This window comes from Ictalurus furcatus, chromosome 29 (genome assembly GCF_023375685.1).
Source record: "Ictalurus furcatus strain D&B chromosome 29, Billie_1.0, whole genome shotgun sequence".
Lineage (NCBI taxonomy): Eukaryota > Metazoa > Chordata > Actinopteri > Siluriformes > Ictaluridae > Ictalurus > Ictalurus furcatus.
This window is the reverse complement of record NC_071283.1, coordinates 8,404,381-8,417,555: the sequence shown is the minus strand read 5'-3', so window position 1 is coordinate 8,417,555 and position 13,175 is coordinate 8,404,381. Positions and strand designations below refer to the sequence as shown.

General features: G+C 39.7%; 1 protein-coding gene across 1 annotated transcript in view; it reads right to left on the bottom strand.

Moving 5' to 3' along the window:
• Nucleotides 1-556: 556 nt before the first annotated feature.
• The window catches only part of abcc2 (ATP-binding cassette, sub-family C (CFTR/MRP), member 2), a 61,578-nt gene continuing 48,959 nt past the window's right edge, over nucleotides 557-13,175 (bottom strand). The window contains exons 30-32 of the mRNA XM_053619557.1: nucleotides 10,121-10,287; nucleotides 7,213-7,407; nucleotides 557-1,050 (exon numbers count right to left, since the gene is read on the bottom strand). Coding sequence (XP_053475532.1) covers nucleotides 921-1,050; nucleotides 7,213-7,407; nucleotides 10,121-10,287 — 492 coding nt within the window. The 3' untranslated portion in view covers nucleotides 557-920. The remainder of the gene's footprint in view (nucleotides 1,051-7,212; nucleotides 7,408-10,120; nucleotides 10,288-13,175) is intronic.

The window sequence follows — 13,175 nt, the reverse complement described above, 5'->3', positions numbered from 1 at the left end:
TATAAATTCAATCTATATGTAAGACTTACACACCACATAGCAGTGGAGGTATCAGGTTGTATTAATATCAAAGCAAATAGGACTGGTATAAAGCAGCAATGCTAAGGAGATAGAGAAATGGTCATGTAGAAATCAGCTACTAAAGATGAATGAATGCTTTAAATACACAGGAGTCCTGCATGTTTATGTTAATGGACAGGGTCTTTCTTTGCCTTGCAAGCTTCATATCTGACAGCTCCCTTTTGCACACATGAATGTAAAAAACTCATGTGAAGCATTTTTGCTGCAACCCGCAGATCTCAGTCCTGATGTGCACCTCTGGTCTCGTGCTCGGTGAACCTTTTAAACTAGCTCTTTTTTTTTTTTAAATCTGTATTTACATCTGTTTAGAAACAGTATCTGTTCATTCTGAATAATGTGTTTGGTTACATCTTTAACAGAATACTATGAACACTTGTAAGGAATGAATACTGCAAAGATCACTATCAAGAATAATGTTTAAAAAAAGGAAAGAACATAGATGCCATTTATTAAAAGGAAATTTTGTTTAACTGACTAAATTTAAACAATTTATTGAAGTAATGGCTTATCAGAAAAGAGGAACAATTTATAAATAATGTAGATATTGAAAAAAAATATTGAGATGAATGCATTTTTGCAGTTTATATATGTATGGGCACATTCCGCTGTAGCACTACACAAGTAGCATTACTTGCATACATATAGCCTATCCTGTTTACAGTCTATGCAAAAGGAAACACAAACATGGACATTAACACACACAGATCTTACACACTAAGAGGCAAATATGAACTTTGCTGTCTATATTGTAAACATCCACACAAGGACAGTTACATTAAAGCTGCACCTTCTCTCTTCCAAGTCAAGTGCAATGTCCAATTCAGGCACTGCTATAAAGTTCACAGCACTGAGTACTGTATCGCTGAGATTCCAGCTTCTCTGGCCAGGGCATGAAAGTGGCCCTTCTTCTCAAATAGTACAGCTGGGGAATCAAACTCCACTATTTTCCCAGCATCCAGAACCATCACCCTGTGGAAAACAAGTGAAAGAGATTATGTTGACATGCTAGCAGCCAAGATTAGAATACTGATTACAGCTTGATCTGTTCCTTCAAGATGTTCTTTAAGATACAAACTAACCATGGTAGCAACATCTGGGTTACACATATAACCCTTTTCCCTGAGAAGGGAATGAGCTTGTGTAACATCTTGCCTATTTATAGGCCTGCCATGATCAGGTGACGTGGAAATTAAGCGCATCACGTGATATAAAAACGGCACCTATGAACCGCGCTGTCAGCCTCTATTATCTGAAATGAAGATGCAATTCACAGGCATGCCCCAGTATAACAAAGCTACGCAGCATCTCGTTCCCTTCTCAAGGAACAGGGTTATATGCATAACCCAGAAGTTCCCTTTCAAAGGGAACTCAACGTTAATTGAGCTCCATGCTGTGGGAATGACAATACCCACTCCGTCATTCTGAGGGTATGGCCTGTACAAAGAAAGCCGAGAACAAGGGTCACTGCAAGACACTCGAGCCCGGGGTGGAATGTATATCCAGGCTTTAATATTGAATGAATGTGTGTGGCGTAGACCACCTTGCTGCAGCAGACAAATCCTGTAAGTGTACCCCTCTGGACAAAGCCTTTGAGGAGGCGACACCCTTAGTGGAATGAGCTCTTTTGCCCAGAGGCATAGCGAGACTGCACGCCTCATTAGTGATAGAGATTGCTTCCACTATCCAATTAGAGATGCGCTGCTTAGACACAGCATGACCTCTACTGTTGCCACCAAAGCAGAGCAGCAGCTGCTCCAATTTACCTCACTGACCTGAGCTGTGGACGTAAGTACAGAGAGTTCTTACTGGACACAGTAGGTGCAATTTATCTTGTTCTGGTGTGAGGGACAGAGGAGGGCAGAAAGCCTGCAGCACTACTGGCTGGGCAGCAGATGTAGGCACTTTAGGAATATAATCCGGCCTAGGATTTCGGAAGGCCTTGGCTAATACAGGGGCAAAGTCAAGTCAGGAAGGGGCAACAGAGAGAGCTTGTAGATCTCCTACTAGCTTGAGATATGCCAGGGCCAGCAGAAGAGCTACCTTTAGAGTCAGAAGCTTCTCTGAGGCTGACTCTAAGGGCTCAAATGGGGCACCTGACAGATCTTACAGGACCACAGAAAGGTCCAAGGAAGGTATGCATGTTCTGCAGATGGGCCTCTGCTGCCTGACACCATGCATAAACCTCGAAGTTAGAAGATGTTGCCCCACAGAAGCTCCATCAATAGGGGCGTGGCTGACCGAAATGGCAGCCATGTAGATCCTGACTGTAGAAAAAGAAAAACATACAGATGTAACCTGGGCCACATGTGCACCATGGTGTCCAGCCCCAGTTGTGTGGGAGGAGAGAGGGCCAACCACAGCAAGCAGTGTGTTGTCTCCTCGGAGGCGAACACATCCCCTTACGCTTGGCCAAACCTCTGCCATATGGACTTCACCACTTGTGGATGGAGCCTCCAATCCCTGGGCCTTAGCCCCTGCCTCAACAAGATGTCTGCCCCCACATTCCAGTTGACCAGAATGTGCATTGCACTCACTGACAAAAACTTTCCCTCTGCCCAGAGAAGAATTAGTTGCATTAGTTGAACATAATCCTCCCTATGGTTGATATATGACACCACCGTTGTGTTCTCTGTCACAACTAACACATGGTGACCTCTCAATTGAGGAAGAAATAATTCCAGTGCTAGAAACATGGCCTGCATTACTATATATATAAATACCATATATTTATATGCTACTCCTGATGAGGGCCGCTCCAGAGACCGTGAGTTGGAGAGCCATCTAAGACTGCACCCCAACCCATGAGGGAGGTGTCTGTCATTACTGTCTTGCGATAAGGCAATGCCCCTAAAGTGTAACCCAAGGCTAGAAACCGGGACACCTCCAAATTCTCAGAGCATGTAGGCATCACCACATGACACTGATTAATCTCAGAGGTTTCGTTCTCGGACAAAACTGCCGACTTTTCAGCCACAACTGACATGGTCTCCTGTGCACTGGGCCCCAGTGGTATGACGTTGGCTGCTACTGCCATAAGCCCCAACAGTCTCTCATAGAGACTGGAGGGGATGCCCAGATCCAGCTTTACCTTGCTCAGTGTTGATAGGATTGACCCTACGCATGTTGGGGATAGAAATGCCCTCTTCGTAGTAGAATCCTTATAACCTGTAGAAAAGTCCTCTGCACTGGAGAAAGCATACTTTTCTCGAGGTTCAACCTGAGCCCCAAGCTCTTCATGTGGGCAAGAACAACATGTCGATGTTGAATTGCCAGTCCCCTGGATCATGCTAGAATTAACCAGTCATCCAGGTAGTTTAGTACATGGATGCCCTAGAGTCAATGGAGCCAGAATGGCATCCATGCACTTTGTGAAGGTGCAAGGGGATAAAGCTAGCCTGAAGGGAAGAACCCAATATTGGTATGTATTGCCTCCAAACGCAAACCTCAGGAACTTCCTGTGACTGGGCGATATTTCTATGTGGAAATATGTGTCTTTTAGATCTATCGTCACAAAACAGTCCTCAAACTGAATCTGTGGAATGATAAGTTTGAGCATCAGCATCTTGAACCTGTATGTCTGAAGAGTACGGTTCAGATGATGCAGATCTAAAATTGGCCGCATACTCCCATCTTTTTTGCGGACCAGGAAATAATGGCTGTATAAACCTCCCTCCCTCATGGAATGAGGTATATTTTCTATGGGATCTTACTTCCTGCACTAACCTCATGCTCTGCTCTGTGTTGAGTACTGTGGTGAGCACACTTCTGAACTGGGGATGTCAAGCTCTGAACTAGACCCAGTAACCCTTTTCTACGGTAGCAAGTGTTTTAAGAACACAAGTCGGCCACTGCAGGGAGGATATGGCCAGATGGGGACTGCTTCCTGGCCAATTGATTCATTCCACATTCCTGCATGGCGCGTGACCTGTGTGACGCGACGGACAGGACTATCGAGACCGCTGCCTACTGGGCGAAACTAATATGAAGTGGAACCTCGACACGAAAAGAACAAGACGGTAGACAGAACCCATGGAGACACATTCGGCAGTAGTTTCCATGCTGCCAGATGGTCTTTTAGTGACACTAACTTTTCCACATTCTATTGGAGGGAAAGGATCAGATTTTCGTTGCCCAGTGACAGCTCGCTGACCAGAGAACACTGAAAACTTGGGACAGCCTTGGCTATGGGGGGCCCTACAATAGTACTGGGGGCTAACTGCCCTAACAACCTTATGTCCCCCGCAAGCACCTCCTTCACCTTCAGCATAGCTAAATAGCCATGCTGTTCATTCCCCACAATGGGCGAATAATCCGGCATCACGGAGTTATAAATACGGCATGTATGGTTTTCCCAAGAAGCGTGATATTTTGTCTTTCACTTCTGGAAAAAAGGGGAGTTTTCTGCAGTGTGAGGGGAGATTTATTTTCACTGGAGAGAAAAAAGCTCATCAAGCCTTAGTAATCACTTCAAACAGCTCTTTACATGCAGCGGCCAGCCCAGATATGTGAGACTTTGAAACCTAACTCCCTTCGGCTGCAAAGAGAGCTAGCCACAAGTGGAGATGCCTAATTAGCTGCGTTTACATGGACAACAATAATCCACTCTTAATCCGATTAAGACCATACTCTAATTAAGAAACTACCATGTAAACAGCAATTTTTACTTACCTTAATCTAATTAAGGTCATAATCGAAGTAAGCAATAATCTAATTAAGACAGGTGGAGTACTCCTGTTTTAGTCGCATTTAAAGCATTCGTAAAAAAAATAAATGAAAACACCCAAAACTGTATACGGTACCATAACGAAGACGAACTGTATGTTGATACGTGAAATTCTGGAGGGACATCGGACGGCGTTGCGTGGTGACGTAATGACACGGGCTGTTAATCTAATTATGTTCTAAAACATGTAAAACGGGAACATGACAAGAGTATTCTAAAAGCGACTTTTAGAATACTTTTATTAAGGTGTTTACCTTAATAACACCTTAAGGTGTTATTAAGGTAAACACCTTAATCACATTATTATCTTACTCAGATTAAGGTCAATAATTAGATTACTGCTGTCCATGTAAACGTAGTCACTGTAAGGCGTTCACAATGCGCACACTCAGACCTCTCGAGGGCTGCCCTGGTATGCTCCATTGCACTTTTGATTTTGGATCTTAAATTAAGGCCTGAGTGTCACAGTGTAAAACTCTGTATGCACTTCCCAGAGAATTACCTCATCCCACTCAGCATGGAGGTTTAAACACCCCCCTTATTTTATGTTTTAAAAATTACCCATCTTAAAATGTTTTTTTTTTTCTTAAGATGATTTTTAAAATATGCCAATCAAAAACAAGAAAATTATCTTTTAAATTAAATTGCAATTATCAATCCATACAGGATTTCGTGGAGTTTTTTGTGATTGTCGCAGCCAAAATGCTTGATTTTGCTGCGGCTTTTTTTTCTAAATCTGCAGTGTACTTTGTGCATTTTTGCAGAAACCTACTTGAATTGGCGAAACTGCAATTGCATGAAATTGTTTTGCATGGTCTTACGCAGTGATGTTTGTTGGTAAATGAGACCTTTTAGCTGTACTCATGTTCGACTCAAGTGAATCAAAGGGCACTTTGGCTGAATGGGCATTGCAATGACGTCACATGATGCTCCTTGGCCCAAATCGACAGAAAATCTGCTATAATTGCAATTGAAAAATTGCAAGCTCCTGCAAATATTACGGAGTTTCCTTTATTTTGCGTTAATTTCTGCGATTGCAAAATCCTGAAGGGACTGAATTATAACACAGAGGCTGGAAGGTGGTGCAGAAGGTAACATTGCTACTTCGTAGCTTCAAAGTGCCTAGTTTGACCCTGTGCTTGGGTTACTGTCTGTGTATTCTTTCACAGAATACACAGTATTCCTCCAGGTTCTCTGGTTTCCTCCAACCAAAAACATGAGCATAGGCAGACTGGCTGTGCTAAATTGCCCCTAGGTTTGAATAAATGTGTGAATATGTGTGTGTGTGTGTGTGTGTGTGTGTGTGTTGCAATGGACTGGTATCCCAACCAAGCTGTATTCTCACCACACATCAACTACATAATCAAATTTATGTTCAGACAGTTTTATCCTGAGAGTTACAAGGTGAAATAAAACATCCAAATATTTAGCTTTTTATAACTTTGAAACCTTTCTTTTTAAAAATCAATTTACGAGTCAAAGTAGCTATCCCAAGTTGACAGGAACTAGCAAACTATTGCTACATAGTAAAACCTGACGGATTAAGTTTACCTAAATCAATTAAGGAAACTGATTGCATTAAACTGTTTAAGTATAAAAATGTATTGCTTTGAGTACAGGTAACTTATAAACATTTAAGTTCACTTAACATATTCTTTTGTTTACACCTACATAAAATTCACAAAGCTAAGTTTAAAGAAAGAAATAATTCAATTTTAAAATGCTCACTCACTCACTCCCTTTCATTAACTGCTTTATCCCTATCAGGGCCTCATGGATCTATCCCAGGAACACTGGGTGTGAGGTAGAAATACAGCCACCAAGTCCACATACTGTAGGAGCAATTTGTCTTTACCAGTCCACCCACTGGCATGTTTTTGGGAGGTGGGAGGAAACCTGAGAACCCAGAGGAAACCTTTATCCTGGAGCTGTGATACTGCAACACTACCAGGTGCAGTACCATGCCCTGCACCAAAATAAAACAGCCGTATGTGATGGTCTTATTTATATGATTAGCAGCCTTTTTCAGAACTCATTCAGACCATAAGGAAGGAATTTTAAGAAACTTGACCTTTTTAAGAAACGTGACATTTCTGTTGAATAGCTCTGACCTATATTGTTGACTATTTGTATTTTCTGTGTGAAGTGTGTGTGTGTGTGTGTGTGTGTGTGTTTTGTATGGGGTGTTTTGGAAGAAAATTTAAATAAGAAGGTTTGTTCTGGGTTTGAACTATTATTATGTGAGTATCTAAAACTTGTGTCACATGAATTGTGTTTACGTAAAATTTCACACACAAATGACATGAAAGATTTCTTGTAACTTAATTCAGATAAGTAAATATGACCGTTGAATATATTTGAGTAGTCAGTACTCATTTCTTTTAACCATTTCCACTGTTAGATTTTACCGTGTGCTGTTCAGGATGGTGTGAATGCGGTGAGCGATGGTGAGAACAGTGCATTGGGAGAACTCTCGGTTGATGGTGCTCTGAATCAGTTCATCGGTCTCTAAATCAACAGCGGCAGTGGCCTCATCCAGGATCAGGATCTTTGACTTCCGTAGCAAAGCCCTAGCCAGACACAGCAGCTGTCTCTGGCCCACACTGTAAAAAAAAATTAAATAAAACACAAATTTTCTAAATCTAATAGTGACTGTTCAATAGACATATGAGTTATCCTCCCACATTTGGGAGTAAGTAAGTACATTCTGTCCATGTCAATTTTCATTTAACAATTTAAGTAAATGAATAATTGTATTAATAAACTAATAAATAGTATTGAATAGTAAGCATGAGGGGAAAAAATGCAACAAAAAAATATATTAAAAACATACAACATTATAAATTCATATATACACATGACAGGAAGAGGGACTCAGTGACTCAGACCCCTAAAGTGGTGTTTGATTTCCCCTGGGGAAAAGGCTTCCAAGTAAATCCTCTTTAGGCAGGTGAGAATTATCCATTCTTAGAAATATACATTCTTAGTATGAAACGAGGAGTTCTTCCTGCACTTTAAACTGCACTTTAAATTTCTAGGTAGTATAGAAAAGCCCATGTCCTGAGACTGGATATAACAAGTTAAAAGTCCACAAAATGAATAAAAACATATTGTAAACATATTAATTCAAGACATACAAAATTAAAGTAAAATGGACATATCCAAGACACCAATCAGAACAGCTGTTTTATGTTCTCATTTTTCTCCAAGTGTTGCAAAATTTGACCATGACAGAATGACTTTAGTCTATGGAAATATAAAATGAAAATATTCCACAAATGCCGTTTATGGCTTTTTTACAATGTGACAACATACATTTAATGGTTAGGTTAATTAATCTGTTTGACACCACTTTTTATGTAATAACCTTTGATGAAGCTATGCATGTTTTATATATAATTCCATACAACATGAATGATACATAACACTGCTGACTCCAACTGAAAATAATGATCCACTTCCACTTCTAACATCTGGTTTTTAACAATTCAGTGCATTACTGTTGAGTGGGAGATCAATGAAAAATGATTCAAATGACTAAAGGCAATGTGATGAAAAGTTCTCTGATACTGACACAGCGTCTGATACTTATTCTAGACACAGAGCCTTGAAGGTTACAATCTCATTAGCTGTCCACAGAGTGTCAGAGTGTGCACACATTCAGACAGGTTATGAATTAAAGATAAAACATAGTAATCTCTGCTATGTCATTTTTCTGACATGGGTTCCCATTAGAGAGCAGGATCACTGCAAATCAATATAAAAGTTATTCTGTCTGATCTGCTTTATTCCATGATTTCCAACGTTTCTGTCCTGGTGGGAGTAGATGACTCCAGCCCCTATCCACAGGACCCATGGGCTCATTGATTGAAAGGACATAAATCACATGCTATGGCCACCAGTCACTGGTGTGATATGGGTCCCAAGATCTCAGCCCAATTGAACACCTATGAACTGATGTGATAGACACCATGCCCTACCATCATCAAAAAATCATCCCTCCAATATTATTCCAGACCAGGATGTGGGCAAATCATAAATGCAGTAGCTAGCCCACTAGACAAGTATAGTAGATTCATCACTGTGCTGCACAGTCCCATCCTCTGGATGCTTTTTCACTTCTGGTACAAAAGCATTTTTTCCCCTCACATATAGCACATGGAAAAGAGAGCATAAAAGAAGGCTAGCATTCAGCTTTTAACTTTTAATTCATCGGTCCTGGGTAATAATCAATCCACAAATCGGATATTCCTTTTTTTATATAACTTAAGTTTAGAGACCTTTATACAACATTTCAACAGTAATACCTTAAATCCATAAATGACATGGGCCACTCAGCTCCAAACCAAAATATCTTAATAGACATAACTACAGTATATTGCATCACAGTTTGTTTAATGCAATTTCATTTATATTGGGATACATACAGACCCTGTACCGCTGATCAAATCGAAATGCCCAAATAATTCTTCCTCAGAAGAAATGTATTACATCTGAAGACGCTGCTACTTTTTTAATCATTGCAAGAGGCATGCTCTTTTAGATGCAAGGGTTAAGAAATGATAAATCCATTAAGTTCCCTGCCCAGTCCGATGGGAAACCTAATGGACGAGGCTAAAAATTAGTAGCTAAGAAAATGTAATGATCTATGACAAGCTAGTTAGCCAATTAAGTTCATTATTACAAATGAAGGTAATGTGTGTGTGTGTATACACATATATATGTATACACACACACACACATATTATATATATATATATATATATATATATATATGTATGTATATATATATATATATATATATATATATATATATATACATATATATATATATATATATATATATATATATATATATATATATATATAGACACACATAAAAATAGTAATTGCTGTGCACTGAAAAATACACACACCGATCAGCCATAACATTAAAACCACTGGCAGGTAAATTGATTATCTCATTACAGTGCCAAGGGATGGGATATATTAAGCAACAAGTGAACAGTCAGTTCTTGAAGTTGATGTGTTGAAAGCAGGAACAATGGGCGAGCGTAAGGATCTGAGAGACTTTGACAAGCACCAAATTGTGATGGTTAGAAGACTGGGTCAGAGGTGTTCCCGGTATTCAGTGGTTACTACTTACCAAAAGTGGTCCAAGGAAGGACAACTTGGTTCATATTTAATTGAAAAATCTAGTTCACTTCAGGTTTAAATCCAAATACATATATTTGGAGTACTAAACAGATACAGATATACTGTATGATGAGGCATGCACACTACATCCCTCATTCAAATGGTCAGGTTTAGCCCTACCTGAGATTCTCTCCTCCTTCTGCGACTTCATGCTGCAGCCCTGCTGCCAGAGTCACCACATGATCCTTCAGGTGAGCCAGTTCTAAAACATTCCATATCTCCTCATCACTAAACGCCTCAAAAGGGTCTAGATTCATCCGTAGAGTTCCAGAGAACAACACAGGGTCCTGCCGATGCAAATTTACATTAATTACTTACTTAATTAATTAATTTCATTATGGTTGATGGGGATTGCAGTGGCAACAGGCTGAGAAGGTCAGTCAAGACTTCTCACTTACAAATTCTTTTAAAAAGATAGTACATTTGCTTCTGGTCATAGTTAGTGCATATTAAGTTCTAGAGGACTTGTTAATTAATACTTTTCCAAAAATAATTTTCACTCAATGTATTCTGCCTCACTCATAGGTTGCTCTGGGGTAAAGTTTCTGCCAAATGAATAAAAAGCTTGGAAAAGCGGTGTCAAAGCTTGGAAACTTAACAATGATAGTTACTTGGTTAAAAATCACACACAGGGATGAATCCACCAGCATTAATATGATCTCCTGCAGTGAGGCAATTAATCATTGATGTGATGTTCTAATACATTTTATTCTGTAGTCCACTGTAGTCTTCTGGTATCTCCTTTAAATATATGTCTTTTAGTCTATGCATTTAATTCAACAACTTCTATGAATTATACTACAGTAATGCTAATCATTCTTAGCATCCATGTCAATTACTTAAATTCCATATGAATGTAAATAAATAAATAAATAAATCAGAAACTGCAAAGCATACTTGAATACATTCATCCAAAAATGTTTACAGGCACTTGTGTGCTTTTTAAATTGTATTTTAATTTATGTTTATGTATTTTCTAGGGATGCACCGAATGTTCGGCACCGAAATTATTCGACCGAAAATAGCAAAAAAGGCATTTTCGGTGTTTTGCCGAATAAGTGAAAAGGCCAAATAAATTTGACCAAACAATGACGTGTTTGATGACGCACCAAATAGCCTAGCAACCACAGTGAGATGCGCGAATTTCACGACCTCCACTTCCGGCAGTGCGCTTGGAGCGACGAGTGCGCGCGCGCATGCACGTGCTACGTGCACGAGCGCATGCTCTTCAGATGTTGACAACCGTGACATTGCTTACTGTGGACACGTGCATTTGTTTTGTGAGTATTTGTGATTATTCTGTCACGTCGCGAGACGTAAGGGAGTAGAGTACGGAAGCTGGTAAAGACGTAGTTATTTAAGGGAACATAACATTAACAACGTATCTAACTCTACTATATCTACTATAATACTCCGCGAGGTGTACAGGGACGCGAGCAGTATATATCCCCAATATAATCAGCAGTATATAACCGAATAGAACCATTTTTTGCACTCTTGTCAATGCACTTTTTAATGCACTTTTTAGTTGTAGGCTTCAGAGTGTTCCACTGTTTCAGCAGTCCATTATAGGCCTAACATAGGCTATTCAAGGGGGGTTCAAAGATGACCACATCCAAATATTTTTATTTTACTCATTTATTTATTTAAAGTTATATTGTGCCTTGTTGGTAGCCTATGCCTGCTGGAATAAAAAAAATGTTCAGTGTTAAATAAATATTTTGAAATTGTAGTTTTTGTGATTGATTTTTTCTTTGAAAAGCAAGACAAAATAGTAAAAAGCACATTTTGACTATTTAATTTACGCAGTGGTGAAAAAAATGGCAAAATAAATGGAAAAAACGTTAAAAAAAAACGTGTTCGGTTTCAGCCTTCGGCTTTTGGCCAAGCTTTTCATTATATTTGGTTTTGGCTTCGGCCAAGAATTTTCATTTCGGTGCATCCCTAGTATTTTCCTTATGTCCCGTTTAAATTGTGTCAGAGGTTGCTGGGAGTATTTGCAGAGTACGAATTTCATTGTACTGTGCCATCCGACTGTTTCCTCTGCATTTGACAATATACTCTTGAATGTCTTTAATCTTTTTTTAAATACATGATCTAAGCACCTCTACAGTTACATTGCAACTTGCTAATAAACCCATCAAACAAGTCATTATTGGCATGCTTCTCTGAACATTCTTAACTTCACTGGCAAAGTAGACTAGAGTCTTAACAACTAAGCCTTCATTAGGAGTGTGTATTGATTTAGGATTTTGTTTTAAAATAAAACATTGCAATTTTGCGATTTTGCAAGTGTAGTTCTGGATTACAGTATCTCACAAAAGTGAGTACACCCCTCACATTTTTGTAAATATTTGATTATATCTTTTCATGTGACAACACTGAAGAAATGACACTTTGCTACAATGTAAAGTAGTGAGTGTACAGCTTGTATAACAGTGTAAATTTGCTGTTCCCTCAAAATAACTCAACACACAGCCATTAATGTCTAAACCGCTGGCAACAAAAGTGAGTACATCCCTAAGTGAAAACGTCCAAATTGGGCCCAATTAACCATTTTTCCTCCCCGCTGTCATGTGACTTGTTAGTGTTACAAGGTCTCAGGTGTGAATGGGGAGCAGGTGTGTTCAATTTGGTGTCATCGCTCTCACACTCCTTCATACTGGTCACTGGAAGTTCAACATGGCACCTTATGGCAAAGAACTTTCTGAGGATCTGAAAAAAAGAATTTTTGCTCTACATAAAGATGACCTAGGCTATAAGAAGATTGCCAAGACCCTGACACTGAGCTGAAGCACGGTGGCCAAGACCATATAGCGGTTTAACAGGACAGGTTCCACTCAGAACAGGCCTCGCCATGGTCGACCAAAGAAGTTGAGTGCACGTGCTCAGCGTCATATCCAGAGGTTGTCTTTGGGAAAAAGATGTATGAGTGCTGCCAGCATGGCACACTGCATAAAATTTGTCTGCATGGCTGTCATCCCAGAAGGAAGCCTCTTCTAAAGATGATGCACAAGAAAGCCCGCAAACAGTTTGCTGAAGACAAGCAGACTAAAGACATGGATTACTGGTACCATGTCCTGTGGTCTGATGAGACCAAGATAAACTTATTTGGTTCAGATGGTGTCAAGCGTGTGTGGCTGCAACCAGGTGAGGAGTACAAAGACAAGTGTGT